This window comes from Maniola jurtina, chromosome 14 (genome assembly GCF_905333055.1).
Source record: "Maniola jurtina chromosome 14, ilManJurt1.1, whole genome shotgun sequence".
Taxonomy (NCBI): Eukaryota; Metazoa; Arthropoda; class Insecta; order Lepidoptera; family Nymphalidae; genus Maniola; species Maniola jurtina.
In genome coordinates this window covers 7046886-7074725 of record NC_060042.1, presented here as the reverse complement: position 1 = coordinate 7074725, position 27840 = coordinate 7046886, and the positions used below count along the sequence as shown (strand labels likewise).

The following is a 27840-nucleotide window of genomic DNA, read 5'->3' as shown; positions in this document are numbered from 1 at the left end:
ATGTGCGCCGGCCCTATAACTCATATACCGGTGTGGCACTACTAAAAGCCATCAAACAAAATAAGAAGAAGAATAACTTCTATAGTTTGGTACCTTGGTGTGGAAAGAGTTTGTGGTCTACGTAGAACATGAGGTTCGACAGCGAGTTGTATTGTGCACTTATTTACAAAGCGACCCGCCCGCACCGGTAGCTTTTTACAGCATTCGTACGGATCTCTAATTTACTTTTTACTGGTGAAAGAAATTCTAAAATCGGTTTAGTAGTTCCTGAGATTACCCCTTATAATTAGTGTAGATAAGCCGGGGCGGTCAGGTAGTAATCACACTAATATTATAAAGGAGAAAGTTTGTATGTGTGTGTGTGTGTGTGTGTGTGTGTATGTTTGTTACTCCTTCACGCAAAAACTACTGGACGGATTGGGCTGAAATTTAGAATGGAGATAGATTATACCCTGGATTAGCACATAGGCTACTTTTTATCCCGGAAAATCAAAGAGTTCCCACGGGAATTTTAAAAAACCTACATCCACGCGAACGAAGTCGCGGGCATCAGCTAGTAAATAATAAAACTTAGATTTATATTTTTCCAAATCTGCAGTTTTTTTTTCGGTATTGTTCAGTGAGGCAGTTCTTCTTGTTTTCTTTTTGTAAGCTTACCTACCTACTTATTTACATCGATCTCGTTGAAGTGATAAAAATGGACGTCGAAGGGTCTATTGAAAAGAAAAAGGAAAATCAATAAAAGAGCAATTATTAATTATACTTAAAATTTATTAGGTAAATAAGTGAATATAATAAGAAAAATCGTGGTACAATAAAACAGTTTTACCTAAAACATTTCATAGTTCATGTTTCTATTATGTAAAACATTACACAGAGACCATAAGACACAAACTTAATTAATAAGGGTTATAATGTTGTTTTTAATGTATGTTTTATACAAGTGTTGAGTTACTTGTGTTTAGACTTTTTTTTCTTTTTGCTAGACTTTTTCTTATGCTTACGCTTCTTTTTCTTCTTCTTGTGATCTTCGGAACTAGAGTCAGAGTCGCTGTCGCTGTCACTAGCGGCACGTTTCTTCTTCTTCTTGTTACGTTTCTTTTTCTTCTTGCGTTTACGAGCATCCGATGAAGAAGATGAAGACGAATACTCAGAATCACTTGAAGATTCGCTGTCAGAGTCTGGTTTCTTTTTAACGTTCGTCAGATCTAGTTTAATAGTCTCCGTATCATACTTGGCTTTCTTTGATTCACTGGCTCCAGGTGGGGATGGTTCCCGAGACCGTTCACGTTTTTTATTTGTCTCCTCTTTTGTTTCGTTCTCGGATTCCACATTTTCATCATAATCAGGTTCAAAGTGTGCTTCATCTAGAGTAGATTTTTTTCTCTCACGTTCTTGTGACTCTTTGCGATTTTCATTTTTCTCTTGGGATCGAGAACTTGAACCAACCCTTTCGTCGGTTATTTTCTTTTCATCTTTCGATCTTCCAAAATCCCTTTTTTTATACTCACTGTGGTTATTACCTTGGTAGTTGTGATCAGATTTTGCGCTGTCTGCAGCAACGCCTCTTTTCTCCGATTTTGATACTTCAACTCTACTTTCGGGCTTCCGACCACGCTCTCTGTCTACTGTGACTCGACGATATTGCTGTTGTTGTTCACGCTTCGGAGTTTTTGATCTCGATTTGACACGTTCCACGGTACTGTGCACTACTCTGGGCTCTCTTGTCCGTCGGATATCATCAACTTTACCTCCCAATCTTTCCTTTACAGATAGACGTGGAGGAGGGGTTTTAGAGAAGCGTTTTTTTCGATCATTTGCTTCTACAGACCTTTGCTCCTGATCTGAGACAGGAACGGTTATTTGAATGTTATTTAATGAAGTTTTTGCCTGTGCGTCATCACCGTATAGTTTCAAACGATCACTGCTTATCTTCTTAATTTCAATGGGTCGTAAAGAGTTGATAGCTTTAGCAAATATAGCATTTTCAGCTCGTTTTATAACTTCTGATGTCACTTTGCCTCCATCTTCTTCTTCTTCAGGAGATGTGATCTCACCTGGTTCTTTAGACTTTTCGACATTGTCATCATCAACTTCCCATTTTGATAGAACAGGTAATGGTGCCAACATTTCTTTATTGTTACTATTATTAGTACCTTCTATGTCTGCTTCCAACTCATCTAAAGGTGCTTGAAGTTCTATCCCGTCAAAGGGTTCCTCTTTAGCATTGCTATCAGAAATTTTAGTTTCATTATTTTCATTATCTTTAACCTTTTCTTCAGTTTTAATATAATTTTGTATGATTTCCTTATCGACAGCCTCGGCGGCTTCATCACCGTACAAGTTATCCTTGACTTCACCGGGATTTTCTGACTTTATGGCTTCAACATTTTCATTAGTAGGTTTTTCATTTTCTGACGTTTCCATTTTTACAACAATTTGTTGTTTCGAACTCTCATTACTTTCCTCTTGAGTTTCTGGAAGATTATCTGATTTCTCCGGATTCTCATCTTCCTTTTTAGAGACATCTTTATCCTTCTTCTCCTTTTTGTCCCGTTTCTTTTTCTTTTCTAATTCTTTTTCCTTTTCTCTCTTCTTCTTTTTTCTTTCTTTAATTTTCTTATCTTTATCTTTATGCTCTTTACTCCTATCTGCAGAAGATTTATCTCGAACTCTTTCTTCCTTCTTCTCCCTTCTACTATCGTGATCACGAGACCTACCTCTGGATTCACTACGTTTACGTTCTCGAGCCTCTCGGCTCCGTTTTGGCGACGAGCGCGTTTTCTTTTCCGGTGACGACTTATCATGTCCACGATCTCTATCGTAATCACGATTTTTATCATATTCACGTATTCGGTCTTCACGTGGTTCCCGATTTTTGTCATCTCTTGATCTTTTATCAACTTCACGAGATCTTTCTGGTCTGTCTGTTGGTTCACGATTTTCGTTAAAACGTTCTCTATCTCTGCCATCTCTGTCTCTGTGTCTTTCATGTTCATTACGTCTAGGGCCAGACCTATTGCGTAAATTAGAACGATAACCAGCTCGCACGTCCCTATTGACGTTATTTTCATCCCTAAAGCTATCCCTATAATTAGGGTCGTGATAAGGAACCGCAGCAGCAGGATCTCTGGGATCGGTACTGGGAGGTCTAAATGGAGGTCCATCGCGGAAGTTGTGGGGTATGTTTTCTCGAAAGTTACCTTCTCTATATGGATTGTTTCTGAAATTATTATCACGAAATAGTGGTTGTGGCCCACTTCTAAAATTGCCATCACGATAAGGGATTGGTGCTCCAGGATCCCTGTAAGGCTGTCCATCTCGGTAAGAAACCGGTCCTTGATCCCGAAAGTGTCCAGGTGGAGGTCTAAAATTATCTCGGAAACGTTGGGGATGATCTCCTACATGAACGGGTATTTCACCCTGAACCGGTGGCAATCCTGGAGCGTCCCTATAACCAGGTGGTACTTCAACAAACGGAGCTCGGTAAGGATCTCTATAATTCGGCGGTGGTAATCTATCCCGATCTAGTGTCCCCGGTGGACCAAAAGCAGGTTTTTCAAATGGCGATGGTTCAAATCCAGGTACTGGTGGGTCTACACCCGGAGGAATATCTTCAAAAGGCGGAGCATCATAACGTCCTCGATAGCCCGGCGGTGGATCGTTTGATGTAACATTTCCCAAAAGAGGAATTGGTTTTCCGCCGAGTGGAGGGTATCCGGATGGTGGGCCATTGTTTCTAGAAGCATACCTGCAAAACATAAGATTACAAAAGTTTTATGTCACACCCTTTATAGGCAAAATCTTCTATACACGGATAGTTAGGTTTTTATTCCATCTGGTCTGAAATTAACTACTCTATCAAGTCAATCTTCTATCATCGTCGTAGACATTATAAGTTCCTATTTTAATTTGTAATATGTCTGCTTTTGGAGGTTTTCTGTTTAAAAAAAAACTAAAAGATCTACTTAAACTTTACTATTGACCGATTGAGAGACAACGCACAGCTTAAACTCATGGATTTAGAAAGATATTGTGCACAAGAGTTCTTCGTATAACGTGGGTGAGATCTAAGGATTTTTGAAAATGCAAGGAATTCAATAAGGGATTGAAAATTTGTATGGAAGTTTCATTGTTGAAATTAGAAATATGGAAATTGGCTTTTGTCCTTTAAATGTATGGTCAGAGTTTTCATAGAGACGTCTATCGGTATTCGGTTGATAATGATGAATCAGAGTTTTTGGAACATCTTCAAACTATACACAACCTATACACAAAAACTTAAAAATAAATTTCTATATTTCTAACTTCAACAATGACGAATTTCCAAACTTTCATCCCCTCAGGTGATAAAATTCCAAAAATCCTCTCTTACTATTCAATGAGAGATCCCATCAGCACACGCTAGTCACACATAAAAGTAAAAGTTACGATAAGTACCTACTCTTAATTTTTTCTTTTGAGATGCTTTTCAGTGTCCAGACTTACCTATTATTTACTGAAGCAAGTCCTAAAAATTTTAGAGGTTATATCGAAACCTTTTAGTATCGTAGTGCTGATTAAGTAGGTATGTACCTATAAAGCATTTTTATTACAATACTAAGGTGCCATCTCCACGGGCGAGGTATTCGCAACGAGTCCGACCTAGGTATCGCCCTGTGGAGATATAGGTCATATTTTTTATCGAATTTGGTGGCACGGCGAACCTATCGCCGCGATGCTCTCGTCCTTGGATATGGCGCATAAAATTCAAAACACATCGATATGCTGCAAATTCGTGAAATAAGTATAAGTATGTTCTGCATTATGTGTACCTGAATGTATAATTCCACATATGTATCTGTTTCCCTGCTTCATATTATATAAATCACCTTAGTAATTAAGTTGATTTATATAATATGAATATAAATCATAAACTTAATAACTAAGGTGATTTAGTTGAATTAGAGTATTGCCTTACGGAGAGAACCTGAGAAATATTCATTTGCCTTAAGTTCCTCTTGAAAAAAATATAATTTCATATATTCAATTACATCATCCCTTTCAATGCAAAACGTTTAATTCTGATAAAACTAATTAATCGGTACTTAACTCAATAAATACGTAATGTATCTACGATGAACTTGAAATTGTTTTTCATAGAATGCTTTGCACTAAAATTATTCCATGTAACTTAATAAACTTAAATCGCGCAGCGGAATATAAAACTTATAAGCAGTCTTGCAAGCAAACATTTGAAAAATTCTGCTTATCAGATTGTAGTGAGCCTGAAATGTCTTGGGCTTATCACACGCTCCGATACCTAGTATACATAAAAAGAATAGCTTCTTTACTTTAGCGTTTAAACTATCATGAGTGATATCCACTATAAAAACGATTGATCCCGGCTATACTCAAATGGACAGCAACACTACGTTCAGTGAATTCTACACCGCATAACTAATCAATTAGTTCATTAGTTCAATCGGACCAACCTCGGGCAGGAGTTGTTCTTTCCTACCTCCGTTGAACCCACGCTGCTGATTCTTAAAATTCTTAAACACCTCCCTAAATACACAATACATAAATTAAACAAATCTAAGTGGCATTGAAATAATTTAGTCAAGGTTACATAATATGTAAAAAAAACATTGGCACGATTAATATATAGTATAGGAATCTACTCAATTAAAAACAAATGTTCATTTTGTAAAATATATTTATTAAGTACGTAGATATAAAATTACACAAAATAAAAAAGTTAACAAATATCTAATAATAATCACTAGGTACCTACCTATCAGTAAATAATATAAGGTTTGGTAATATTTTTATTTAATAATAATAATTAGTCCTGCCGACTAATAAAATTAAAAAGCGACACTAACATAGATACATAGCACCTATAAAATCAGTCTTTTAATAATGAATATAAATAACAATAAATCTAAGTACGCTTTTATTCTCATTCGTAAACAATCTGATCCGATCCGAAAAATATTTAAACTATTACAAGCAAATCTACACCTGCCCACGCGCACGAACCGTGCACACAACGCGCATCGAAGTACGAGTGCTCAAACTAGCCGCACTAAAATAAAACTCCAAACATTGATTAATCACACTATATTAACTAAATGTTCCTCTAGCACAAACTATCATACAATGTTGTACAAGTCACGGCGTGCACATGTTTGTGAGTTTTTGGGAGCGTTACAGTGACGCATCCATAGGTGTTCGACGCGCGTTGTGAACACGGTTCTTGCGCGTGCGCAGGTGTGGATCCACCTTGACAGAAAGATATCCTATTCTTAAAGCTAGGATCAAATCTAGCTGAATTTCGCTTTGAAATTGTTTGGCTGACGCGGAATATCAGCAATTTTTCTTGGGGAAATAAGTAAATACATAGTACCTCATTAACTAAATGTCGCAGGACAAAACTGATCACCCCAATTTCACACAGTCTTACTTATCCTATTCCTAGTGTTTATCAAGCGCAATGTCAGGAGCTAACGAATGAAGGGACGACGGAGCGAGTCTTCTGGCGTAGCCTATTTAAAATATCAGGCATCGTCGGGGGATACCCAACTGAAGCGTTGAGTGGAAGTAACTCGTAGTTTGGTTTCTTTTGATGCACAGTTCAACTACATAGCAATTTATACGGTAAGCGGTTCCACGCGCCGAACGCTAGATTTGACCCTACCAAAATATATAAAAAAATACATCTATTACACGCTGTACATTTGACAATACAGATTCTCCTGTATTCCTCCTTTATCTATACATATTTTATTGTTCTGTGGCTAATTTTACAAAAACAGAAAATATTAAAGCTAAGTGTGGAAAAAAATGGTAAAACACGTCATTTGCACAACCCCCTACGCGAGATGTAATTAGCACCCCAAGTATATTGTGCATATCAGCTGTTGTCCAAAATGCAACTCTTTAAGATAGCGTGCTAACATGCTTGGGTACGCCTAAGGTGTTGGTAATGTATCTATGATATAAATTCGTGATTCGTAATGTAATCAGAATCAATTCGCGTGGCGTGGCGTGGGATGGTTGGGATGGAAATCTGTTTCTATCATTAATGTCCACTAGAGAAGTATTTGTAGTGAAAAAGCCCCAATTAAATGAAGCAAATAGTGAGCCACGTACCTACGGTTCGTCTCTTCAAAACTCAAAACATTTTTATTTAATTAAAGTTTTACAAGTACTTCATGTCTAAAGGGCTTCCGAGACGGTGAAGCACGTAGTTTTGTTTTGCTTGATCAAGCAAACGGCATATATACAATATTTAATTATTAACAATAATTGATAACAAAACTTATTTTATTTTATGTCAAATGAATCAGGACATATAAGGCTAAGCGTATGTTGAGACGCAGCCGACGTAGTTCAAAGCAGTGCAGATTTCGTAATGCATTAACTTATTGACTACGCGTATGCGCTGCGGCACAGGCACGTATGACGCAGACTTTGTGCTGCTCTGCGTCGCGTTGTAGTGCCGGCGCAGAAATCTGCTCGACGCGTGCACGTAGTGCGCTGTCCCGAGCACTGCGCGACGCAGGTCTGCACGGGCACGTACGTGCCGCACGTGCGTGTGTCCCAGTATATGCTCATTTATGATAAGGCATTGTACTCCACTGTTAACCCATATTCGCAATAAAGAAATTTGTATACAAAAACCGGCCAAGTGCGAGTCAGACTCGCGCGCTGTCTCATGAACATATTTTAATTTTTTGTGATGCTACATTCAAATTCACGGTTTCCGGATTTTTCCCTTTACTTCTGCTTTAACTTATAAGACCTACCTACTTGCCTAATTTAATGATTCTAGGTCAACGGTAAAGTACCTTATAGGTTTTCTTGACAGACCGGACAGACAGACAACAAAGTGATTCTATAAAGGTTCCTTTTTTCCTTTTGAGGTACGGAACCCTAAAAACGACGTTGTGCTGACCTGCGTCACGATATTATACGCTCAGGCTGAGTCACTTAGCTGCGTCGCGGCAAACGCGCGTGGTCTATGTCTGCCTCAGATGCCCTGCAAAATCTGTACTGTGCAGTGAGTGCTACGTCGCCTGCGTGCCAGCATACGCTTAGCCTTAATATCTTCTTCGCTTAGTAGTTATTATGCATCCTAACCGGTTATGGCGCAAGTGAACCAAAAACCTTAGTGTATTTAGTTGACTCGCGATAACTTACAACAGACTTATTTGAAGCCAATTTAGCAATTAATCAGTTACCACGCGATTTACAATTTTCAAATGTTACTTATGAGTCATTCATTCAAGTTTCTTCCGAATCCAGTCCAGTGATATGAATTTATAAATTTTTCTTTAACAAAAAGCTGATAATAATTGGTATAGGCATGGCATGTTAATGTACGAAAATCACTAAAAACAAAAAAAAACAATACAAGGCAAAAACCTTAATGTTACATTTATAATGTATGTTTATCTGGTATGTTTTTTAATCTATACATTGGGTATACTAGAAAGTTAAGGATTCTGAAGCATAAAATAAATCAAGAGAATTATTCATCCTTCAGAATCCTTAAAAATTTCATTTCAATTAAAACTTATCCATAATTTTAATTTAAATAACTAAGACTTAAGTTTCACTTAAAACGAGACAGATTTATGCAAGCGATATAATGCTGTCTCGTTTTAAGTAAATCAAAGCGCACTCTTTAGATCACAGCCTAGGTAAGTGTAAGAAGTTGAATTTATAATCAGGCGGATTACTATAATTATTTCACAAGCGTCAATGAAGCCATACAAATAAATATATACATACGTAGTTTTATATACTCTTTATAACAAAATGGTTAAAAGTCAAAAAGGGCCGTTTTACCTTACAGCTAACAACTAATAAGGGATCATTTTGATAGCATTTGACTTCCCCTACAGTCCTTCGGGATCGTGACGTTTCATCCTGTATAAAAACTATATTCAGTAACTAAAGTCAATACGTGCGTGCCAATAACTATAAAAAGGTTAACAAATAAATAAAAACGTCACAAATTCTTTAACACACCATGACCTTAAAAACACAATTTTGCGATATGGTTTCGAAAACTGCGAAATAATAATTCCATTGTTTTTTTTTAATAGAATTTAAATAACAAAATATCACGGAGTTCGGACCCACAATATCAAGAAGTACCCAAAAAAACTGGGAACGTCAAGACAAGTGGTTAAGTTTTAGAGCATCATCTATACTGCCTTTTCTCATATTCAAAAAGCATTAAATTAGTCTAGCAGTCATTTCTCATCCGGCGTCAGTCCAGCTAGTCGTACAAATAGCAATCTCATCAAACTGACAGACCGTCAACTGTTACAATAGTATAGTCAAATCCATCGAGTCTCCTGTCCTGCCATCGTGCTGCATCTGTGTTATCTGCGCCGATGTACCTAAAAACCATTTTGCGAAGCTATGTAAATCAAAAGCTACATTTATACAACCAATAAGACAGTATTATTTATTTTACGGATCATTAAAAACTTAAACACAGTCAATTTTATTTTAACTTAGGTTCATACAACAATAAGATAAATAAATACATTTCTATCTCTTTCATTTTTTGTAAATCCTCATTATATTTTACAAAGTATCTAGGTATTTTATAAAATTACAAACTAAATACACTTAGTGAAAAAATTCTGCTAAGTACAAAGTTATACACACTATTCTGCCTGTAATATTGAACAAACAATCAATGATACATTTCAATTATTATTGAGTTATTATGCGAAAAAAAAAGGTTATAACTCATTTATAAAATTACAAACTAAAATACACTTAGTGGAAAAATTCTGGTAAGTATAAACGTGTATTTACACTATTTTGCCTGTAATATTGAACAAACAGTCAATGATACGATATTTTAATTACTGTTAAGTTATTTTGCAAAAAAATTTAAAAACATAAGGTCAAGAATCATGTTAAAAGTTAAAATTAAATCACAATATCGATATTTAGTAGAAACACAAATGCACACCACTCGTCCTAGGCAGGCAGGCATAACTTGCGAGAAATTATAATTCGACGGGACCAGTCACCACGCGGCGCATTACGTTGGCGCCGATTCTGTTGTCTTTCTCTAAACTAAATTTTGAGCATCTGCATCTTTTTCGTTTTAATATTTCTAAAAACGACAAAACATAAATTTTACATTTACGTATACTCTAAGTTTTAGTGCCAAGTTACAAATTTAAACAATAGACTCGCGAATGGCAGCTTCAAGCTACTCGACATTGGCGATACATTAGTAAGAAGAGGATGCAAATACTCTAAGTTGAACTCATAATCAGTACCAATGTAGTATCAATTTGAAACTTTGCAAACTATACAACTCTAATGACAATGCAATAATATTATGACACTTCACACTAATATTATAAAGGCGAAAGTTTGTGTGTGTGTGTATGTTTGTTACTTCTTCACGCAAAAAGCACTGGACAGATTTGGCTAAAATTCAGAATGGAGATAGATAATATCCTGGATTAGCACATAGGCTACTTTTTATCCCGGAAAAATAAAGAGTTCCCACGGGATTCCGAAAAACCTAAATCCACGCGGATGAAGTCGCGGGCGTCAGCTAGTGGTAGCATAAATTCAATTAGATTTTTTTTATGAGCACGATATAAAGTACGATCGCATTGCCAGACATATCGCGCGATAGGAGGAAGTAAGCGAGAAAGATTAAGACCGCCCGCGTCGTTGTGCCAGTTCGTGTATGACAGTTTATTAGGTAAAGCAACGTTCGTGCGGTGCATTTTCAAACGTTTGTTCAAAGCTTCACAACTCTTGTTCTCTTGATATAGAAGTATTTTAACACACCCGAAGACACACCTGTGTGGGTCGCTGATGTGCGTGAATGTGTTTCTACTATTACAGGCCGATATACCTATTTGAATACAAAACTAGATTAGGCTATAATTTTGAAACAAAAAACATTAAAAAAAAAAAAACTTTAATTGAAATAACAATTAATAATTAATTTTTACCCTTAGTAGCTCTAAATAGTAAGGCAGCGCAAGCGGGGATTATGGGTTTTACTCGAGCGCGTCAGATTAAGGCAAGGCAAGTTAATTACATGCAGAAAAGTGTGCATTTCAATAATCTGACAATTTGAATGTGACATAAGTTAATGGAAGATTCGGTCTTTTGAATAGGAGCTACTTGAGGGTTCAATTAACATCCTTTCTCAATAATAATTGGCGCACTCGAATAAATTTCTTCTATTTTTTTTTTTTAATTTAGTCTAGCGCTTGGCTGCAATCAAGTTCGAGCTGTCATGGACAGTACCCATCCCTTATCACTCTTAACACTGCAGTCCCGACGTCACCACCACTCATGCAACTGAGTTGAAATATCGGCACTTATACTAAACAAATTAATCGTGGTATGTACCCGTTATTTATCATATAAATTTTTTTTTTTTTACATTTTTTAAAAGGTGTACACGCTCTCCCCACAAGTGAAAGGGCATACATCTCAGTGTCTAATACTGAATGATAGCCACCTAGCTCATTTGACATTTTTGGCAATCCATTGAAGGTTTTGTACGAAAAAATATTTTATTGCCACTCAGTGAAACAGCTATGTAGAATCAACAAATGTCAAATAAGCTCGGTGGCTATCATTCAGTGTTAGACACTGAGTTAGCGAATCACCCCGCAGGTTTGGAAAGTGCCCACAACAAACTCAGCCGGGTATTCTTTTTATTATCACCACTTCACAAAATCACTTAAACTTATTAAAACTATCAAAGCTGTTAAGTAACTACTCATTCCCAAGCTTTCTTATCATCCTATCATAAATCTTATCATTTAAATATAATCCTTTACATTGCAAAAATAAGATAAGATTGATTACATTGTTAATTTCGGTCTGTAATCGAAAGGATAACATAGTCTCTCAACATTGCTTATTAGGATGATTCACGCTACACTGTGCCAGGGCCGAGACGTACCATAAGGGGGCACGGGCAAAGATCTATAGCATACCTTTGTATGAAAATGATAAGCCGGGACGCCGCGCTGTGCCCCAGCACTTGAATTTCTACCCTAGTATAACGTGAATCATGCTTTAGAGCTTTAGACCCATAAATTTAGAGATTTGTGTATAATTAACTGAACACTAATACCAAGTTTCTATACTTAAGGTGGTTCACATAATATACTTATTTATCAACGCATTTAAACACAAACATAAAAAAAAAAATTAAAAAGATAAAAACAAAACAAGGGTAAGGTACATAAACTTCACAATATTCAACACAATAAAAAAATTCGATTCAGTGAGCCGAAATATCAACAAATTAAAATCATTCAAGTTTAAAGATGTAACGTATGCGAGCGAATGACTTTGGATAGATTTTTTACAAATTCAATTACAGGCATAACCCATAACTGAGTAGGTTTCTGCGGTAGTGGAGCGCTCAGTGACTAGTCAACTTGTGACAATTGCTCCACTACCTCAGGAACCTCTCAGTACCCTCTGTATAAGACTTTACTTCTTACCAACATTGATAGTATTTGAGAGTCGAAACACTTTAGCGTTAAAGTACAATGGCCCTTACTGCCTTGTATTAATTGCTCAAGTTTGTACGTATATTAAACATTGCGAAATTAAAATCAATGGTACTGAATTTTATACTTTAAATCAAGACCTTTAAATCCATTTTACTTTGACGCTTTGTTTTGGCTCTCGAATACTGTCAAAATTGGTGAGAAGTTAAATCTTATACTGAGGGTACAGTTGTGTGCTATACCAGAAATTAATTGTGATTTGAGGCGTTTCTTATGCTCAACACTTCACTATGGCACGCATTTCTCGCATGCAACTTTTGGCATGCGAGAAACTGATACAATATACAAATTCATGCTATCAACATCCTATCTAGTAAGTGATTGTTGTTTCGACATGACAGTTTTGTCTGAGCTGGCATTTAACCTTATGAATAACCAGACAGATCGCACATAAAAATAATTGTAAGGTCCCTAAAGTATTAATTTTTCAAGGCACATATAAGTTTCTTTCGTTTTGTTTCTTTAGTGGCATGAGTATGATATGTACACAAATGAGCGTTTAAAGGCCATACGGCTTAGACTCTTAAAGCTTATTATGTGCTCACTGTTCAGTAATACCGCAACCAATACACATTATCAATAAACACACATTACACAGCTATGAATATTCAACAAAAGTTACAAAATTATATTATCATAATAGATATTTATATTTAACAATTTATTAATACATTGTTTTATGTATAAATTCTTATAACTAACTATATTATATTAATTTCACGAAGAATACTGCACAGCCGCGAAGGAAGCTCAGCGTTGACTCAGGATCTCACCTCCAAACCGCCACTGTTAAACACTGAATAATACTTACCACGCGTTTTATCGCGAATCTTTTTTTTTTTTGGTTTCACGACATCTAAACGATTACAAAATATACAATAAGGTACATATAGATGACTAGCTTATATTTAAACGCTTCAAACATCTACAAGGGGCAGTCCGCAGTTACACGCAAATCACTGATCGCAAGCACAGGTTCGGTCCGCTCGGCAAACTCGCAACATCAACGAACATACGCAATCTCTTAGATGCAGACTTAGGGCTGTCGAAGACACTAGTTAGACTTTTACAATCGTACCTGGCTCCAAACGGCGGCTCTACACTACGACGCGGCGGCGACATTAGTTCATCGTATACTCCGGCAAATCTGTAACAACATGTTTTCTAATTATTATTTATCCTGCAAAACTGCAGCGAAATATTTGTTTACAACTGCGTGTTATGTGCCAATATTCCACAATCTTTTAACATATTTCAGGAGTTAGAGGCTGGGCACGTAACATTGCCTCTTTGAGGGCCCATTATTTCGTGAATAGTAAGGTTTTCAAAAATATTTTTTGGTCTGGTCACTTTTCATGTGCAAAAGGTACATTGAAAGATTTTTTGACATCTGAAAATACTTGTATATTACGGTAACAAGTTTCTTTAACGGTGACAAATGACTGACCTGTGTTGTGGCGACACGGGGCGCGGCGGCGAACGCACGGCGGAGCGGCGCGGAGAGCGCACAGGCGACAGCGGCGGCAACGGGCGCAACGGCGAGCGCAGCGGTGAACGTAGCGGCGAACGCAGCGGCGAGCGCAGCGGAGAACGCAACGGCGAGCGTAATGGAGACCGCAGCGGGGAGCGCACCGGCGAGCGCAGCGGCGTTCGGTAGCGCAACGGCGAGCGGTGGCGCCGCCGCGGGGATGGAGAACTGACAATAATAAATCTTTTTAAGAATACTTACACTGCACTGCTCTTAACACTGCATTCCTTTGTTGACTATTTGTAGATTTTTTGAATATAACAATAGAATATACTTATGAGGAAATAGTCATTTATATGTATATTGTATAAAAAAACTCACCGAGTCAAGGAAAGAGTGCGCTCGCGCGTCCGGCGCCGACGCGGGGACCACGGCGAGCGACGCGGGCGGCCGCGGGACATAGACCGCGAGCTGCAAGCAATATTATAACATATTACAACCTTTCTAATAAACTTCCTTCGCGACTTACTAATTTAAAGAAAAAACTCATCATAGTTTTCGTTTCTTGTAAAAATTATCTAATACTGATCACATTCTGATAGGCACTTTCATATTTAAAACAATATTATCAAATTATCAAAATTAGAAAAAGAAATTTCCAAAGATTTAAAAAAATATCTATCGAATCAATTTATCGATGCATACAGAGAAAGTAACAAAGACAAACGAACCGAGAATATCGTATTCTGCTCGAAGCGCGACTGCGGGGACGCGCGCCGCGAGGCGAGCGGGGCGAGCGCGGCGAGCGAGGCGAGCGCTGAGAGCGTGGCGAGCGCGACGTGCGCGAGCGAGACGGACTGCGCGACCCCGAGTTCGCGCGTCTCCGCTCCTCTTCACGCCGCTTAGCCCTCATCTCTTTCTCGCGAATCATTCTATTAAAAGCCTCCAACGGGTCCTCGTGCCTATGACAAATACGAAATCGATAACAACACAATAGTTGATAAGCAATCAGTACCGAAGAAACGCTTATAACTAAACCATTTTCGAGACAATTTATGGCAAAATCATAAATGCCAAAAATATAGTGAATTTCTTAAAAATCAAATAACTTGCACAATATGATATTTATCTAGATGATAGCAGAAGAAATTATTAAGTATCAAGAAAAGCAAATGAAAAGAAAAGATATAGTCAAAACATTATAATATATCCAATGTTAACGATGAATTATATAAAACTACTGAACTATTTCATGAAAAGAACTACTAAGTCTTTAAATAACAATAACTCAAAGGTGACAATTATATTGATCGAACAAAAATATGATGCAGTTTGAAGGGAAAATATGTGCCACTTATGTTTCAAATTATTACAATTTTTATTAATCATTATTATTACAATATGGAACAATGCCTAATGAGAACTGTACGCACACACTTTGATCAAAAGTTTCAAACCCTCCAGAACTCTTTAGTCTCTCTCTAGAACAGTCTTACGAGACTTACAAAGCGTTCTCACTACGACCTAGTGGGGCATACACCGATCAAAGTGGCCCAACATCTAATCATAATTTTAGAGACAAATATTATTTCATCACTTTATTGTAGGCCAACTTATAGCCCTTATATGACTAGTGCACCGCCCCGGCTTCGCTCGCTCGGAATTTCTAAAAATCGATTCACAAAAACCTACTCAATCTACAAAATCTCAGTTTCTTAATTTCAATATCAAAGAGTAATTAAAAATTATTTTTAAAACCTAATAACACCAATTAAGTCTCGGGTTTAGGTGTTTGGTGCAGAGATAGCTAGCGGAAAATCAAAGAATCCCCACAAGAATTATCTTAAAAAACCCAATTTACATGGGCAGGGTTCTCATCTAGTTTCAGTTTTCATCAGTTCAGTTTCAGTGTTTATTTCTATTGCTGCTATAACAAAAAATAATAAAAAACCAAGATAGGGAATTCTGAAACGGTAGTCATGCAAATTAAAGTAGATTATTATGATCTATGTAGTAGTAAAATATTAGATAGATATACGATGGTATGGAACCCTTCGTATGCGAGTCCAACTCTCACTTGACCGGTTAGTTTTATTATATGTACGACTCAAGTTAGTACAAAATTGTTGTAATATAGAAAACAGCATTTTATTTACCCATTAGGGGAGTCCTTGATGCCCGGCGGCGGCGGCTGGAAGGGCTCGCGCGCGTAGCGGTCGCCGTAGCCGGCACCGGGCCGACCATAAGGCGGGCTGCCAACAACGTTATACATGTCAATCTCTCACCTTCATAAACTAAGGACCGGGTATTCAACCGTCAATGAGCTTTAACTGGCAAATAAAGGACAATGGAAAATATAAGGACTTTGCCCTCGGAGCAGCTACCCCAGAAATATGAGAAACTAATCATACGCAGTTTGACCTAAATCTAAAACTTATCATCAAAATTTAGCTTCAAAACAAGTCATTAATAATAACATGTTGAAAACTACTTAAAATAATTTCTAACTAAATGTTCATAACTCTGATAGTCCTCATTTTGTATTAAGCCACAATACCCACGTTTCGCATTGTAGGACCTGCATTTCGCATCCTGCGCCTTGCATGCAATACTGGTTATCTTTTAATATTTAAGTGAGATTGAAAGTTATGTTCATAATAACTGTTCTTCATAATTATTATCTTATCTATGGATATAATCCAGTGTTGGAAGTAGCCGCAATGAGTACCATTTTGCCCACAACATTCTGCTCAACAACAACATTTTGCTGTTCTAACAGGTCTGTAGACATGTTTTATGTATTGTTTTCATTATTTTAGCCGTTAACACCTATTTAACTAGTTTTAATCGATGTTACAAAATTAAACGACTATTTGAATAGGTACTTACTTATTAAAATGTGAAGGTGGCGGCAGCGCGGGCATAAACGGAGGCGGCCCACGATTGAACATCACCTAAAATTAGTGGCATTTTGGTGAAATGGAGACAATTAACAAGTGTAAATTAAATTCAAATTATTTTTATTTAAGTAAACTTTTACAAGTGCTTTCGAATCTAAAAAATTTATAACACCCCCGACAAGTGAAGGTTACAGTAACTAGAAACGAGCTAATAACTTTCAAACGGCTGAACCGATTTTTTTGGATTATAGCTAAGAACACTCTCGATCAAGCCACCTCTAAAACAAAAAAAAACTAAATTAAAATCGGTTCATTAGTTTAGGAGCTACAATGCCACAGATAGATACACAGATACACACGTCAAACTTATAACACCCCTCTTTTTGGGTCAGGGGTTAAAAAGGCGCACATTAGTTGACTACAGAGGTTTTGCTACAGAATACTTAATAATATCTTACAGGTGCAGAAGGCTCACACCGCAAAAACGTTTAAATAAATAATAGCGATATTTGTAACAGCACATAAAGTACAATTCAGCTCACACAGCATTGCGGTCTCAAGTTTAACAAACGCCTCTTCCTATCGCGTAAACTCTTCTCTCACTCTCTCCCTCCCCCACCCCGAAATAAAAATCTATTCTATTCTAATATTTATATCCTATGTAATTTCTGGATAAAGCAGGCTCTATCTAATAGTGAAATCATTAAAATCCGTTCAGTAGTTTCAGAGTTTATCAATTACAAACAAACAAACAAATTTCTCCTTTTTATAATATTTGTATAAAAATGTCAACCATAAATTACCTGCGATGACATTGGATCCCTGCGTTCGTCGATGGTCGGGGTGCTCGCACGCTGTTCATCGATTCGCGGTATCTAGGTTCAAAATAAACGTGGGAAATTACGAATGATCTTCACATTTTGGTCAATTATATTCTTTAGAAAGAATAACATTTCCGATAAACCTAAAAATCTGGTGGTAAGGGATGCTACTGTTTATGAAATATAGGCCAAAGTAAACAAGTAAATACAAAGGTCTCACTAATGTATTCTCATTGTATAATTTTTGGGACATCCATCCATATTTGCTCTGTGTGTTATTCATGTCAAAAGCACGGTCTACCTTTATATTAAGGGGCATGAGACGGGTCTACCCGCGTAATTCAAAATTAATTTGGTTTTTCGCATATAAACTAATACGACAAAGTAGGCTTATGGCATTCTAATTCCAACAATGGCAGTATCACCTTCACAGGATTACTTAAAAATCTTTACTTGAAAATTTCAGTTTAAGAAATTTAAGAAACCCTTTATAGGATCACTTTGTTGTCCAAGTGTCAAGGCTTTTTTCCCAGAAAGGGTTTGAGGTTAAGTTGATATTTATAAACTTTAAATATTAAATCTAATAATTCTATACTTATAATAAAACTGTAACTGTGAGATTTCTGTACATTAAATATAATTTTGCTTTATCGATATAGGCCCCACAAAAATATTTTTTTATCATTATTTTTTGTCTGTCTGTCTGTGTACGCTTCACGTTGAAACTACTGAACGTTGAATGCAAATTGGCATACTCATAGCTAATACTCCGGAGTAAAAAAAGTTTTTATATCAAAAATAAAGTTCTTCCGGGATAGAGAATGAAAATTTTGATTGACGTTTCCTGATAAACTATTGAATCGATTTTAATGCAATTTTTGCATTAAGTACGTAACACTTCTGAGCAGTTTTCAGACATTTTTACGGCTATAGGTCAAGCATAGCAATCATGATTTTAATTTTTTAAGGTCTCCTTTCCTGGAAAACAACTGGGCCGATTCTGTTGCATATTTGGCATTATATCAAAACAGGTGTTTAGATATGTTTTAAGGTTACAAGTAACCTGGCGGCGCTGCAGTTTTGTTTTAATTTTTCACATGTTCAATTACTTCTACTGAACTGATTCTCATCCATATGAATTTTATTACCATGGAAATACAATGAAATGTAATCTCCGGGTTCAAACTGCTCAACCTGATTCTGATATGGTACTGTCAATGTAAACTGTGAGGACTAAGACCGATCTGCCGGTTGTGAACAATTATTGTGACTACCAGGTATTTTTGTCTCTATAATCCAGGTTCAAACTCCTCAACCTTATGCTACAAAGACATGCCTGCTTATTAAACTGTGAGGATGTCTTAAAGTTATTGGACAGTGATTGAGAAAACAGAACCTACCAGGGGACTTGTCCTTACTTTGCATATTATGATTACTTGTGCCTAAATAGAGTTATAATATGTAGGTCTATACTACTCTACCTAATGTCCTTATTTTGTTAAATTAATGTCTAGATGATGCCCGCGAATTCGTCCATGTGGTTTAAATCCTGTAGGAACTCTTATTGTTTAGAATGAATCAGTAAATGTCTTTCAATCTATTCATGCAAAAAATTAGGCTACTCCATTGCGGCATTGAAAGGCATACTAATAAAAACACACTTTTGAATTTATAATATTGGATACTGGATAGTGATGCAATGGGTTTGGTACTTAATTAAAATAAAATAAAAATTATAGGCTTACATTACTGGGAGGAGTGTCCATTCCAGGTGGCTTCAGCCCTGGTGGAGGTCCTAAAACAATAGAAACATATTGTGAGTTATTGAGAACAAACCAACAGTATTGCCTCAAGCTTCGCAAGTAGATATAGTGCATGCTGGTAACAAATGTTGTGAAATTAGTAAACTAATGTCCAGTTGCATAACTGTCAGTTAAAGTTACGGTACGGTTAGCGTTAAACTTAAACCATGATCAATAAAAGCAAAATGGGCTTCACAAATCAGGATTTCTTAAGTTTGTGCCATAACTCTAAAATGGACCTTCGAGTCGAACGTTAGGGCGTCAGTGGCGCTGCGTCAGTGAATGACGTACATTTACATAGTCTGCTGCTCTGTCGACGCATCACAGACCTGACGCCACTGACGTTCGACTCGAAAATGCACCTTAATCACGAGAACTTGAATATGAACTTGTGCAGCCCACTTTGATATCTATTGGTGGTTAACACTAACCGTAACGTAACGTAACTTTAACCGGCTGTCACGTTTCTGGCACTAAGTAAATTAACATTTGTCCATCACCACTTCGAAATGGAAGTTATAGTATCTAGCACTCGACTTGAAACTACTATACACAATGAAGAAAATCGACAATTGTGAAGACGCAGTTCTATTCATTACACACCAAAATTTAGCAATGTGCATTAACACATGAGATAGCAACTCGTGGGCTCTTCGAAAAAACTACCTCAACAGATCGTCCACTTATCATATAACATTCACATGTCAAGTATCATTCTACAAATTATCCCTAGTTTCTTAGTAAAAGGTTCTTTTCAAAGGGGTGCTTTTTAAAGCGCATTAAAAAGCGATCGAATAAAATAAATGGGAAACAATACGTCATTTATTCACACCTTAGCGCTTTTCACCGAGCAGTTGGATTTTCAATGACGATCGGTACCACTGAAATGGACATTATACAAGTATATATACTGGAAGAGGTGTCAGGTGTGCCATACAAAATAAAAGTTTTTTTTTGTGCTGATTCTTTTTTTTTTTTTAATTCTTTATTTTGTGATGGGGCTTAATCACTTTGTGACTATGTCGCCCCCATGAGTAAATCTACTTATATAAAACCTTAATTAATCACTAAGAAAAACATTATTTGTGAATATTACTACAATTACTGGACTGCCAATAACAATTCGCACAGCTTCTTCGCCTGCTCCGATAAGGGGCAAGCTAAGAAGTGATTCGAAGCTCTCTACTGAGGTGCCGGGGATTATAATTGACACTTTCTGTCAAATAGTGTTCATGTTTACACTATGTTGACAGATGTCTCATCACAAATATTTAGTTCCGAATACGATCACATGACTGCTGCTATCAGCGCGCTAAAATGGTAAAAATCAAGATGTTTCAAAGACAGATCGGCAATCGCAGGTCCAGCTTACTTGTGTTTGTAGTACTACCTTACCGGAGGTCACTAATCAGCATCAAACTCGTATATCGAATTTGACTCATCATTATGTTTCATTCGCATGCATTAACGCTTTTCAAAAAGCTCTCGTTTAAGCTCTCGCTCTTCGTCTCGTTTAACGAAGTTTCATGACGGAATGATTAAATATATCTCTTTAAATGATAAGAAAGCTTGGGAATGAGTTGCTTAACAGCTTTGTTATTGTTTTAATAAGTTAAGTGATTTTATGAAATGGTGATAGTAAAAAGGAATACCTGGCTGAGCTTGTTGTGGGCTCTTCTCAGAGATTTGGACGCGTTTGGAACCCTCGTAGCTTTAGTTTACGTAATTAATTATCACCACAACTTACAAATCTAACAATTCAGACGATCAAAAGACGTACAATAGTACCTACTTTGAATAGATGATTTTGATTTGATTTGGAACTATGCAAGTATTATAGGTATACACAAGCAATTCTCTCGACATCGACACAGTAAGTGACATGCAAAGCAGTGTAGCGGTCGCAATGAGTACCGTAGCGCGGCGCGCGGTGCGGTGGCGGCGGGCCGCGGGGGCCGTGGGGACCGTGAGGCGGAGGGCCGTGGGGCGGCGGGCCGTGCGGCGGCGGGCCGTAGGGCGCGTGCGGGCCGTGGTGCGCATGCGCGGGCGGCACAGTCACGGTGATGTTGTCGTCGGCCGAGCCGTCCGACTCGTCCCCCCGGCCGCCGCGCGCCGGCCGCGCGTCCCGGACGCCCGCATCTACCACAGGCCATGTACAATACGGTTCAATTACTCCTTAGCCATTTGAGTAAACGCAACTGTGTCAGTTATCCACTTCTACTACCGAGTGAATGCTTTCACCGTGCTGTGTCAAACGCAATTCATACTTACAAGTGTTATTTTAATATAATAAATGACTTAAATTAATACATGATTGAATTCATGATTTTAATACCGACTTGTCTGTAAATTGAATTTTCTAATTGTTGCATGTTACTTTTATGTCAAAATATGTAGGCTTCAAATCACGGTATAGGAGTTTAATGTGGCTAATTCTGTTGTGCACAATATCTGAACTTAACTAAATTGACAGGTTATACCCATTTATATCCTTTTCTACAAGGAGCATTATATAAGGGATAGCAACACATTGAGAACAAGACCTGTCATTTCAGTTTTGAGAATTATTTACAACTGAATTAGCCACAACTTAAACACATTTGAAAGCTTGGTGCAACTCAAATTTACAGTTAGAAAAGTAAAACGACTGTAAGACACAAAATAAAAGGTAAGGTTTTTGAGTACTAACCATTGTTTGATGGGCCTGGTTGCATCGGACCATTCATAGGTGGCACCAGCCCAGCAGGTGGTGGTTCTGAATTCAAAGATAAAAATATTATAAATATGCAAATTAATTTTAGTACTTAATAAAGTAAAGAATAGCAGATGTCAGACCAAATAATTTCTCTCAAATCAATTTTGCTTCTAAAAACTTACCCATAATAGGAGGCCCCGCAGAGGGCCGGTGAGGCGCTCGGCGACTATACCCAGTCTGATTGCGGAATGACGATACAGAGTTCCGTAGAAACCTGGAACATATTACTTATTTTAAGTTTGAACTGTATTATCCCATCATGATCAATGAAAACAATGAAACCCTGAAAATCCTAAATGGTCACTTAAACGGAAAAAATTGTTCAGGAAACCTATGACATTAAAAAACCTATTCAATGACACTTGCCATCACCTCCAACTGTAATTTTTTATTTGTTCCAACATGGTGTTTAGTAAGCGCAACATTGTATTTAATAACTTTTATATCCTCAGTAGCACTTGCAAGACTTAGACAAATCTATTGGTGAAAGAATCATTAAAATCAGTCCACACGTTTAATCTCTAGAGGAATATAAATAAATAAATAAATCTTTATTATCTTAGTAGAACATTATTTACAGACTTTGGTGTGAGGCCCTGCCTCCTGATGAAGTGAAAACTGTGTTTCAGGAGGCAGTGAGACATATACAAAAACATAATATAGCCTGATGAACACAAAACCATTTCTTTGTGTTGCAAAGTCAGGCAAAAACAAAACCTGTTCCGCTACTCCATTAACAGCTAACAGCGCAGGCAGTAAGAAATTATTTTAATAGGAAACATATTTTACCTATTTGGAATAAGAGTTGTTGGTGCTATTTCTTTCTCGCGACAATCTGGACATTCATGGTCCTCAGACTCTAATAACGCACCCCTTATACCTGCAATAACAATAATATAAGTTGGCTGATACTAAAAATGTATTGCATGCTTTCAGATCAAAGCTAGATTTTTATCTTAGTATATTCTCATTTTAAATGCAGGGTATGTTATTCAGCTTCCACATAGAAAAAGAAAAATGCACGAATAAAACATTAAAAACTACAAAGATAAAAACTGAACTTAAATTTTATGAGGCTAAATTACATCAAAGGGTTTAAATAAATGTTCTCCATGGCATAACAAGGGTCCAAATGAAAATAGTAAATTGAGTAATACTAACATTCATCACAAAAAGAGTTTCCGCAGCAAGGGATCATTACAGCATCAGTGAGTAAATCCCGACACAGGCTACAAATCAATTCATCAGGAATTGTGGGCTCTGGAGCAACAGGCGCGTTTGTAGGCGTGTCTGCTCCACCCGCACTTTCTGAAGCCAAGTAGGCTTCACTGGATTGTGGAAAAATAAGAATTTATTACTACCAAATATTATATGTAATTACAAGTAAGGTTCTTTTTGTGACAACCCTAAGCTCGATATTAAAGAAATATCATAAAAGTTTATTATTCAATTTAGTTTGAGACTTCTCAAACCAAGCACTAAGCCCTTTAAATAAATAAAGTACTCTAACTAGGTATTATTTTTAAATTATACCTTACAAAATTATTATACTATTGCCATTTTGGCGGCCGGAGAAAGGAAGGCTTTTGAAATTGTATGGAGTCACCGCATACATCTATGCAAACATCTATCTTATGCGCCGACAGTGTCGTGAAGCTATCAAGACAAGTTAAAGCTAAGTTTTAAAAGATGTTAATTTTTATTAATATACTTTTTACTTACCGGTCCACAGCTGGCACAGCAAAGGTTCCACTTGGGGTCATCATGGCTCCTGGGGCTTTTGGACCATCAACTGGTACCATAAAACTACGAGGTATACCAGTGCTTCTTCTTATCTCTATTGGATCTCCCTAGAAAGATTTTAAATGTTATTAATACAACAAAACAGAAACACATTTTTTAAGTGGAACTTTCTGAAGATGTGAGCTAAGGTGAAAAAATATGGAACTTGTGGAAAAATATTGATGAAAAAATTTAGCTAAAGTCACGTCAGTAAAATAAGCAGCTCGAAGCTATTTCAAGGATTGGGCAGATTAGTTCTTATTCTGAACCAGTGTCAATTCAAAAGCACTTGTAAAAGTTTAGTTGAATCATATATCTTTCTATTTCTCTTATTGCCTGCATAGAATAATTCTAATTGAGTATGATTGGGCACAAGCTATGGGTGACAACTAAGCTGGTAAACAAGGCATGTAATCTGAATAAATTCAAAATGTTCACCCGAAAAAGCCCTAAAGCTCTTTACAGCTTGATTTGAAGTAGTTGTAGTACTATATTTTGTATTAAGAGTTGCACATTCGATGTAAACTTCCGAAGCTGATTTAGTTTACAACCCCACATACAAATATTAATATGGCTACTTTAGATAGAGAAATCTTAGATTCAGCTCAGATGTGTGTTAACAGTTTTCAAGCCATAAAAAATACACCAGATTCATGTAACCATTTTAAATGTACATAACTGCAATATTAAAATATGATTTTTACCGAATTTGCAACTGGACAATCCTTAATCCAATGCCCACGTTTTTGACACTTATAACAAATGTAATTAGGAGGAACAATGCCTCTTTGATTCTGTCCTCTAATTTTTTGATAGCTGAAACAATTGAATATAAATAAGTATGTAGGAAGTTTAAAAACACAAATAAATATTTAGTAATCAATCAAGAATAATATCTAAGATGAGAATTTTTTTATGCTGATATATGTATGCATGAGTTCAAAAAATATATACATAAGCATTGAAAATAAAGAACTAAGTAAATAACACAAAAGGAAAAATCACTGTTTTTGTTCAAATCAAAATTGTAGTTGTTTGACACAATTATATTTATAGTGTGCTACTCTAAATTAGCTAGAGTAGACTCAATTATAAAACTCTAACAGCTCTAAATTTTGAAATGACTATGGCAAACTAATTGAAATCAAATAAAATAACTACCACAAAGTTAACTCAAATCCATCATAATCAATATAAAATTCAATCTTCAATATAACAATGAACTAGTATATAATCAAAGCTTAAACAGCATGAAATCAAAAAATACAAAAAATACTTATTGTGACATACAATTATTGTACTTTATTTAAAATACTTCAATATATTTATTGTTAGGTATAACTCATTATATTTTTTTCTGTTCAAGCCTTGGTAAATTATCTTACTTGCTAGGGTCATAATCAAACGTAGATTGTGATATCATAGCATTAATTTTATCCTGCTCGCTACCTTCCATGCGAGACAGATCGGCCAGTCCTTTGTTAACTGCAACATCTTTATGGAGAGACTGACTATTACTTGAGCCTTCCCACTGTTTCTTTGGTTGCTGTGAAAGTGGCACCCGCGCAACTAGTAGTGATGTGTTTTTTGGAATCAATGTATTGTCATCTACATACACTGCAATGAACGAAAATAAAAATTGAAATATACTTAAGTTTTATGCATAACTCATGTATCTTTATTGGAGATGTAACACTAAAATTAACACTACATACTAAGATACTATATTTTTTGTTGATGAATTCATATTTAAGTCAAAGTCAAACTGTGAAGTTCTAACATTATAAAAGTGATAACAGTTCAAACTGAAAGCCTATATAAACATAACACATAAATTCGTTACCTACTAAATTTTGTTACCAAAATTGATACTAGGAATAAAAATCTATGTTATTCAAAGTTGTAGCACAAATTAATTGAAGGAGGGGCTTTGATCCACCACTATTAAAAAAAAAACAAATGAAATCATTTTTATAAAACCAACCTTCTTTTGTTTGAGCATTAGTTATTTGAAGATCAAAATCAGAAGTCTTCCCTATACGCTTCTGCTGTGAAATAGCAGCTTTCAAGTCACCTACAGAAATATGGAGTCCATCGAATGTAACAGTATCATAATCCAACGCGCTTTTGAATTTATAATGCACAGACATTTCCGTAAAGAGCACTGTATCGGTATTTTATGTAACATGACAAAATTAGGTCCACATGTATATTTTATCAACTTTATTAGCGACGATTTGCAGTCTCGCAAGTTATGCAGTGGTTTGGTTACAGTCCAATCAATTGTTTTCTAGCATTCTAAATTCTAATGAATACAAGTTTTATTAACTAGTCTATACTATACAAAACAACACTAATGTTTCTGAGGTTTTCTTCTATATTACTTTCTAACCCAACTATAAATTCAACACCAACGACACGAACAACTGACGCGAACACCGCCATTTAAAAATTTCCATAGAGTTGCATAGAGTAAAGTAAGGCACAGGAAAAAAATCATTTGATTTAACCATAGAGTTAAGATTCAAAATCATAGACAAAAATATAGTCTTCAGCGTCACGATCAAACGATGGTCTCGGGTTCACGGGTAACCACGGGTAACATTGTAATCATGCAAACATTGTGAGTCGACCCAAAGGCCGACCCTAGTGACCCTAGCGATCATCTTAGATAGTGTAAGTTCCTATATTTAAAGAGTAGACGACACAGAACAGTCAACGGCTAAATGGAAATGATCGCCTAAAAAACCAATCGCCAGCAAAAGAAATTTTTAAAATAAGTTATAAACGTTCCGTTCTAGCATTCAACCTCAACAAAAGAAATAGAAACATTAGATATTTTAATAACACAGGCATTTTGGTTTTATTGTAGATAGTTATGAGATACCTACCTACCTACATAGTTATATCACTAAAAATTTAAAAAGTATTATTTCTTGTACTCGATCGTACGGAACCCTTTCAGTGTGAGTCTGACTCGCACTTGACCAGTTATTTAACCATACTGCTTGCAATTTTACACCCTAAGTCCATAAGTCCCCAACTTTCTGAGTGTCTGAGTCGGGTTGAATTGGGCATCGGCAGTCGGCTGACGCGGCGTTCTGTGAAGGCTTTTATAATGTCATAAGGTCTTGCTTGGATGCTCTATGCTTGGATGAATGTTTATAATTATGTATAATATCTCTATGAGGTCTTGAGTCAGGAGTCAGGACTTGTTGCTTTAAACACAGAGTGAACATTCATTCTGGAGTGAATATCAAACTTCAGCTGTACCTACCTACATTATGGAATTAATTTCCTATCTAGGTACCTATATTTTGGTACGTTTTGCCTTCAGCCTACTGCAATTATTTTTTTCTCGGATGTTTTACGACGTTGACGTTCGGACCATAGGTTCGGACTTCAAACTATAACTAGTACCTATGATTCAGGATCTTCATCAGCTAATTATTTTAACAATTTAGCCGACTTTCTAACTTAACTACATTCCAACTTTTAACCACAGACCTATCTTCTTACCCATTTCCAACCTAGTTAAACGGGTTATAGGTCTAGGTACCTATCTGAACTAAGCTAGTCTGTCTAGTTCGTAGACTCGAGATTTAGTGGACAAAACAGTTGACGTCGCCAGCGTCATTGACTCATGGACTCAGTCAAAGACTACAATATTAAACTGGACACAGTAATTATTAGTACTTAGTGATGGGTCATGAATGGGCATGGACCATGGC

General features: G+C 36.5%; 1 protein-coding gene across 4 annotated transcripts; it reads right to left on the bottom strand.

The window, feature by feature from the left end:
- Positions 1 to 834: 834 nt before the first annotated feature.
- LOC123871792 (E3 ubiquitin-protein ligase RBBP6-like) lies at positions 835 to 26566 on the bottom strand. 4 transcript variants are annotated; one of them, XM_045915736.1, is made up of 18 exons: positions 26094 to 26566; positions 25495 to 25726; positions 24814 to 24925; positions 24050 to 24177; positions 23489 to 23655; positions 23117 to 23207; positions 22450 to 22541; positions 22262 to 22327; positions 21487 to 21711; positions 19516 to 19565; positions 17753 to 17824; positions 16939 to 17003; positions 16206 to 16301; positions 14781 to 15011; positions 14431 to 14520; positions 14029 to 14277; positions 13660 to 13728; positions 835 to 3751 (listed from the first exon to the last, which is right to left on the bottom strand). In XM_045915736.1, exons 1-18 carry the CDS (start codon positions 26257 to 26259, stop codon positions 952 to 954), a joined length of 5001 nt encoding a protein of 1666 aa, XP_045771692.1. In that variant the 5' UTR covers positions 26260 to 26566; the 3' UTR covers positions 835 to 951. The 4 variants fall into 4 exon arrangements, with proteins under 4 accessions (XP_045771692.1, XP_045771693.1, XP_045771695.1 ...); XM_045915737.1 differs by lacking the exon at positions 21487 to 21711 and having other exon boundaries at positions 26094 to 26565; XM_045915739.1 differs by lacking the exon at positions 26094 to 26566 and having other exon boundaries at positions 25559 to 25690.
- Between the last annotated feature and the right edge of the window lie 1274 nt (positions 26567 to 27840).

Coding starts and splice junctions, on each gene's coding strand:
- LOC123871792 (XM_045915736.1), bottom strand. CDS start 26,259: ATGTCTGTGCATTATAAATTCAAAAGCGCGTTGGATTATGATACTGTT. Junction 19,566..21,486: donor GCACCGCGCGCCGCGCTACG/GTACTCATTGCG, acceptor CTATTGTTTTAG/GACCTCCACCAGGGCTGAAG. Junction 14,278..14,430: donor CGCACTCTTTCCTTGACTCG/GTGAGTTTTTTT, acceptor TATTATTGTCAG/TTCTCCATCCCCGCGGCGGC.